The sequence below is a fragment of the Myotis davidii genome, unplaced genomic scaffold (assembly GCF_000327345.1).
Source record: "Myotis davidii unplaced genomic scaffold, ASM32734v1 scaffold164, whole genome shotgun sequence".
In the NCBI taxonomy this organism is placed as follows: domain Eukaryota; kingdom Metazoa; phylum Chordata; class Mammalia; order Chiroptera; family Vespertilionidae; genus Myotis; species Myotis davidii.
This window is the reverse complement of record NW_006296417.1, coordinates 616,082-621,386: the sequence shown is the minus strand read 5'-3', so window position 1 is coordinate 621,386 and position 5,305 is coordinate 616,082. Positions and strand designations below refer to the sequence as shown.

At 65.2% G+C, this 5,305-nt stretch overlaps 2 protein-coding genes and 1 long non-coding RNA gene across 3 annotated transcripts in view; 1 reads left to right on the top strand and 2 right to left on the bottom strand.

Annotated features, from left to right (window-relative positions):
- FAM189A1 (family with sequence similarity 189 member A1) overlaps positions 1 to 4,862 on the top strand; it is a 45,266-nt gene extending 40,404 nt beyond the window's left edge. The window contains exons 12-14 of the mRNA XM_006771766.2: positions 462 to 1,068; positions 2,771 to 2,846; positions 4,578 to 4,862. Coding sequence (XP_006771829.2) covers positions 462 to 1,068; positions 2,771 to 2,846; positions 4,578 to 4,714 — 820 coding nt within the window. The 3' untranslated portion in view covers positions 4,715 to 4,862. The remainder of the gene's footprint in view (positions 1 to 461; positions 1,069 to 2,770; positions 2,847 to 4,577) is intronic.
- LOC107184363 lies at positions 3,122 to 4,148 on the bottom strand. Its single transcript, XR_001515190.1, has 2 exons — positions 4,085 to 4,148; positions 3,122 to 3,962 (listed from the first exon to the last, which is right to left on the bottom strand). It is a non-coding gene; the product is annotated as an uncharacterized LOC107184363 (long non-coding RNA).
- Positions 4,863 to 4,992: 130 nt separating the features above from the next.
- APBA2 (amyloid beta precursor protein binding family A member 2) overlaps positions 4,993 to 5,305 on the bottom strand; it is a 17,595-nt gene continuing 17,282 nt past the window's right edge. The window contains exon 11 of the mRNA XM_015569103.1: positions 4,993 to 5,157. Within this exon, the coding sequence (XP_015424589.1) occupies positions 5,011 to 5,157 (147 nt within the window). The 3' untranslated portion in view covers positions 4,993 to 5,010. The remainder of the gene's footprint in view (positions 5,158 to 5,305) is intronic.

Here is a 5,305-nt window from a genome sequence, read left to right as displayed (position 1 = left end):
GCGGGCCCCTCCCCCGGGGGGAGCCGGTCCATCGTGTCCCTGGGGGGCACACGTCCCGCCCAGCCCAGTCACCCCGAGGACTGTCCGTCTGTCCAGTGCGCACCTGGTTTTGTCAGGCACGTGGGCGCTCGGACCGACCGGCCGCACAAGAAGCCAGGGGCAGGCGACTGTCGGGTAATGAAGATGCGAAGTGTTTCCAGCCCAGGATTCTCCCCGATGTGGTTCCCGACGTGGACAGAGGGGGCACGGAGGCTGAGCTGCTTTCTCCTGTCCTGGGCCCCGCTTTGCCCGCGGGGCTGAGGGAACCGTGCCAACATGTACGAAGGGGAACAGGCGTGGAAGGGGCTTTGTGGAGCGCCCCCTCTCTCAGCCCTCCCCCCCGTGGGGCCCCGCCCGGCGCTCTCCACCGCCCCTACCTGGGGCGAGGACCGCGGAGCAGACACTGGTTGAATCCGTCACAGGAGCCCTTGGGACAAGCCGCTGCTTCCAGTTTTCTTGGATCTGCACCCCCGCCCCCCGCCCCGGACTGGCCTCGAGGGTGGAGGTCTGGGGGAGAGGCCCGTGACCCCAGATCCGTGTTGTCCCGAGGAAGCGGGTCTCTGCTGGCCCCGCCAGGCGGTGGCAGCCCCGTTGGTGTTGGGAGGACCCAGGCTGTTCACCATTTCTGTGCGGAACACCCCGCTGTGGGGCGTCTGCAGGAGCAGCCAGCAGCTGGCACCTTGTACTTGGCCACATCCCCACGCGGGCCCTGGGGCACCTCTGCAGCCGTGGCAACACCTGGACCCACAGAGCAGCCACCAGCACCTGAACGGCCACCGAGCCCCCTGCACTGGACGAGGCCGCGACAGCCCCCGGGCCCGGCGTAGGGAGGACTGGATGGGCCCTCTGCTCTGTGGTCACGGCGGCCGACGTGAGAAGGGGAGCCGGGTGTCCAGCCCAGGAACAGGTCGGGGAAGCAGCCGAGTGACGGTCAGCTGTGGCCGCCGGGATCGACTGGCCGCTGCCTCCCGCCACTGGGCCGGAGGTTCCCGCCCCGCCTCTGGGACAGGCAGGACCCCGGGGACTCTGAGGTGAGTGAGCACTTGGCGCAGACTGGGAAGCGGAAACCTGCTCTCTAGCTTCTCTCTTTTTTTAAATTAAATGTCGGGGTGACTGGCCTTTGTTCATAGGACAAGGTTAATAATGTGGTCGTGTGGGTGGACGGGCTAACCCGCCGTCCGACATGGATGAGGAAACATGGGGTTTATTTAAGGGGAGGGGCTGGGGGAGGAGATGTGCGGAGGGAAGGGCTGCAAGCACCGAGCGGGGACGCGGGGCTACGTCGGCAGCCCCGGGAGCTGGCGTGCCTCCTCACGTGCCGTCACCGCGGGGCGGGGCCTGAGCGGGTGGCCCGGAGTGCGTCCGGAACGCAGGTAAGTGATCAGCGTTTTAGGGGTTTCCACTCCTTTATGACCCTGGGGTCCAGACAGACTTCCCGGTCCTGGCCCTCCTGTGGCCGAGCAGCTCACACGTGGCCGAGAGGGTGACCACAGGGGGTTCAGGGAGGGTTTCCAGGCTACGAGGCCCGTCTATGGCCCGTGTGCCCAGCACCCAAAGTCACATCTTCCCGTCACCGTATATTAGGACCCCTCCCCCTTGCCTCTGGCAGCCACCGCACTGCGGTCTGTGTCCCTGATTTTCAGTTTTATGTCCACAAAGGCGTGAGATCGTACGGGGCATAGCGTTGTCTGTCGGATGTATCTCAGCATGTTCTCGGGTCCAGCCATGTTGTTGCAAATGGCGCTGAGTGTCCTGTCGTGCACGTGTGCTGGTCCCCTAACGCCGACACTGGCGGTGTCCACGCGTCGACCGTGGATGCTGCTTTCTGACGGGCTGTTGGGCGTGGAGCCGGACACTACTCCTGTATTCCGCAAAGTAACCTTTGTCGGAGCTGCTGTTCGCAGATATCCCTCCCACCCGGCTTCGTCAGCCCCTTTGCTGCAGGAGCTTTTCAGTTTGATGTGGTCGCTCATTCATTTCTGCCTTCGCTTCCTGGCCTTTGGGTCAAGTTCGTAAGATGCCCCCTGTGCTCCGGGTCCCTGTTTTCTTCTGTGTAACTGGTTTCGGGTCTGACAGGTCGGTCTTTGACCCCTTTTGAATTAACGTTTGTGCGTGGGGACAAACTGTGACCCCGTTTCATTTGTTTGCATGTGGTTTTTTTCGGCTGAGGGCTTCGCAAGTCCCCCAGCCAAGTTCCTGTGCAGGCAGTTAGGTGAGGGCTTTCCAAGGGGCCCCCCAACATCTCCAGCGCAGCCCCCGACCTGGTCTCTGGAGGGGGTTTTACTTTACAGCGTCTCTGGGGTCGCAGGGCCCCTGGGCCAGGCCCTGGGGGTGCTGTCTGCTGTTGAGACCTGGGAGTGAGGCCGGCCCCCCTCCCCCGCACCAGGGCAGAGCTCGGGCTCCTGTGTGTATGTCTGGACGTGTGTGTATGTGTGTGTACGTGTGTATATGTATGTGTACACCGGGGGCTCCAGGCTGGACGTGCTCTTGAATTTAGATTTTCTATGTATCATTTGCTGCCCCCCATCCCCCGACTGTTGGCCGTGGGTTTCCTCCCCGGGTGCTGTTCAGCCCGTCCTGAGCTCCACGGGGAGGCGTCCCTTCCCTCCAGCTCCTCCTGTGGGCTCCTCCTTGTCCCCCGAGGGTGCGGGCCTCCCCAGCAGCCCCCCCTCGCAGCGGGTGGGTCCCATCGTCCAAGGTCCCCAGGCTGACAGGCTGGGCCTCCCCACGCCAGGTGACACCGGACGGTGGCCCCGGAGAGAGGAGCCTGGCAGAGCCGCGCGCGGGACAGGCTGCAGGGACCCCAGGTGAGGAGACGCTGAGGGGGGTCCAGCTCGGTTCTGCACACATGCACACGCACGCACACGCACCTCTCCCGGGGGGACCCCAGGTGGCCTCTCTCAGTCGGCAGCCTGTCTCCCTACTGGGAAGGGGGTGAGCCGGGTGACCTGTCACCGTCGCTGACAATGCTGGGCCCCTGGCCGACCTGGGCGGGGAGAGACCAGGAGGGACGCGAGCGGCTGCGGTACGTGCAGAGGTGAGTGTGAGTCCGGCGCCTCCGTTAACAAACCAGCCACACACGGTGAGGACGACGTCGGGTTTATTAGGGGTCAGCGAGGCTTCCTACGTGGCGCATGCAGCACACGGCACGCCGTGCCGACGGGAATCCGAGCGTGGTTGTTAGCGGGTAAGGCTTCTTATCACAGTGTATCTCCCGGACACGCGCCGTCGGCCAGCACTGACCTCGGGGCGGGGCCAGGGTGGGGTCACCTTCACCCGCCGGGGCTGCTCCCGGGAGGTGCCTGGCCCCAGGAGGCGCAGGGGGTGAGGTTTCTGTGTTTGGGAAGCACGTGTGTGTCGACAGGGATTGTAAAGAGGGGCGATGCCCAGGCTGCCCGCCTTGTCCCCGGGAGGAGCCCACGTGGACAGGTGAGGACGGGCAGCAGGTGGGTCACCTGGAAACCCTGGGGTCTGAGGAGGGGCCTGTGGCGTTAAGTCAGCCCCGTGGGGTTTCTAAGGATGGAGCTGGATGTGGTGGCCTCGTCCTTTCTTTAACTCGGCGACGGCTCCTCCTCAGAGTTCAAGACAATCGTGTCTCCCCAACATCACTTACACGGATGTCCTGAGAGTGGGGGCCTCCCAGGACCCCTTCCCTGCCGCCCCAGGAGCTCGCTGTCTCCGGGGACGCACTGGGGCTCGGAGGACAGACTGCACAGCACAGGTAGACACACCTCGTGCACCGCGACGAGAACAGCTAGATGCGCACACACCGACTGCCCTGCGGACTGCCCCTGCTCTCCTTGGAGGAAGACAGACCCTCGTCAGGGCAGCGTGGGGTCCGGCCTCGGCTCCTAGATGTACAGCGGGGTCTCCTGGCCCGTGAGGAGCCGGAACATGGCGGCGGGCATGGTCTTCATATGGATCTGCCGACGAGAGCGGGGCTGAGGCCTCCCTCCTCCCTCCCGCTGCCAGCGGACGTGCCCACCCCCCCAGGTCTGGTGCTGCCCCTCCCGCGCAGGGACTCGCCTGGGGCCGCGGGTCTCACCTCCCCGACCGAGTTGGACAGAGCCTGCACGATCTTCTCGTGGGCCGTGGCCACCATGAGCAGACAGCGTCGTCAGCACACGGTCCCCCCACACCGCCCGGCGCTCCTGCCCCCAAGACGGGAAAGGACTCCACCTGCAGGCACTGCCCAGTGGCTACCGTCTCTCTAAGGTTTTTGTCTTTTTAGGGGTCCTCACACCTAAGGGCAGGGAACCTCAGAAGGGACTCCCGCCTGTCACAGCCGCTTCTCCAACCCCAGCTGGAGTTTGGGGGGCAGGCTGCCCCTCTCAGAGGGAGGCGGCATCTCCCCGCTGGAGACTTTGTCCCCTGGTGGGTGGTGGTGTGGGAAGGGAGGAGGGACCCTTTTAGAGAAAGCCACAACTGGGTCACCCAGGGCCTGTCTGCCAACGACGCCTGTGCTGTGGGTGTAATGAAGCTGAAAATGGAAAAGGCACTTGAGCAAGACTAACGCCGATGTCGGCAAACTCTTCCAGGGAAGCTGGCTGCGTGGCACACCGAGTCAGTGGGCACGGCGTCCCAGCGAGGAGAGCCCGCCGGCCATCAGGGCCTCGCGTGCACGTCCGTGGCCTGGTTACTGACGCCGTGGGCCCAGCAACAGACCGACCCCTGACGGCCCACAATGCCGCCACTTCAGCTGGAGCCTGGGGAGAGTGACCTCGCCCCTGAGAAGGGGACCCGCCGCGGGGAGTCCTCTCTGCCTCTCTAGAAGGTTCCCCTGACCAAGGACACACGCACACGGCCCCACGCAGGCAGAGACAGGAGCCTGACAGACGGGCCCGGAGTTGGGGGCAGACCAGCTCCCTCCGGGCAGCTTGCTGTGGGTGGAAGTGAGTCTGACGCTGCGGGGCCGCAGGGCCCTGCCTCCCCCCGGCCTGGCTGTGTCCCTGGCGGACCTGCGCCCAGACCCTAGCGTGTCCCGGGGAGCGGACTCACGATCCCGTTCTGCACGCTGAAGCCCAGCTGGTACTTGAGGTCCGGCCGCTTGATGAGGACCGTGGTGACGGGCGGGCAGCTGACGATGTTGAGCTTCACTTGCGTCTGGTTCTTCAGACCCTGCGGAGCGGGGGCCGGAGTCAGGTGAGCACGCCGAGCAGGAGCCCGCGTCCCTCTGTGAGGGGCGAAGGCGTCACCCAGCCTGACCCGTCTGCAGGGAACCCAGGTGCAGGGTGGGCTGTGGCCCCGTGCCCTGAGCTGCTCTCTG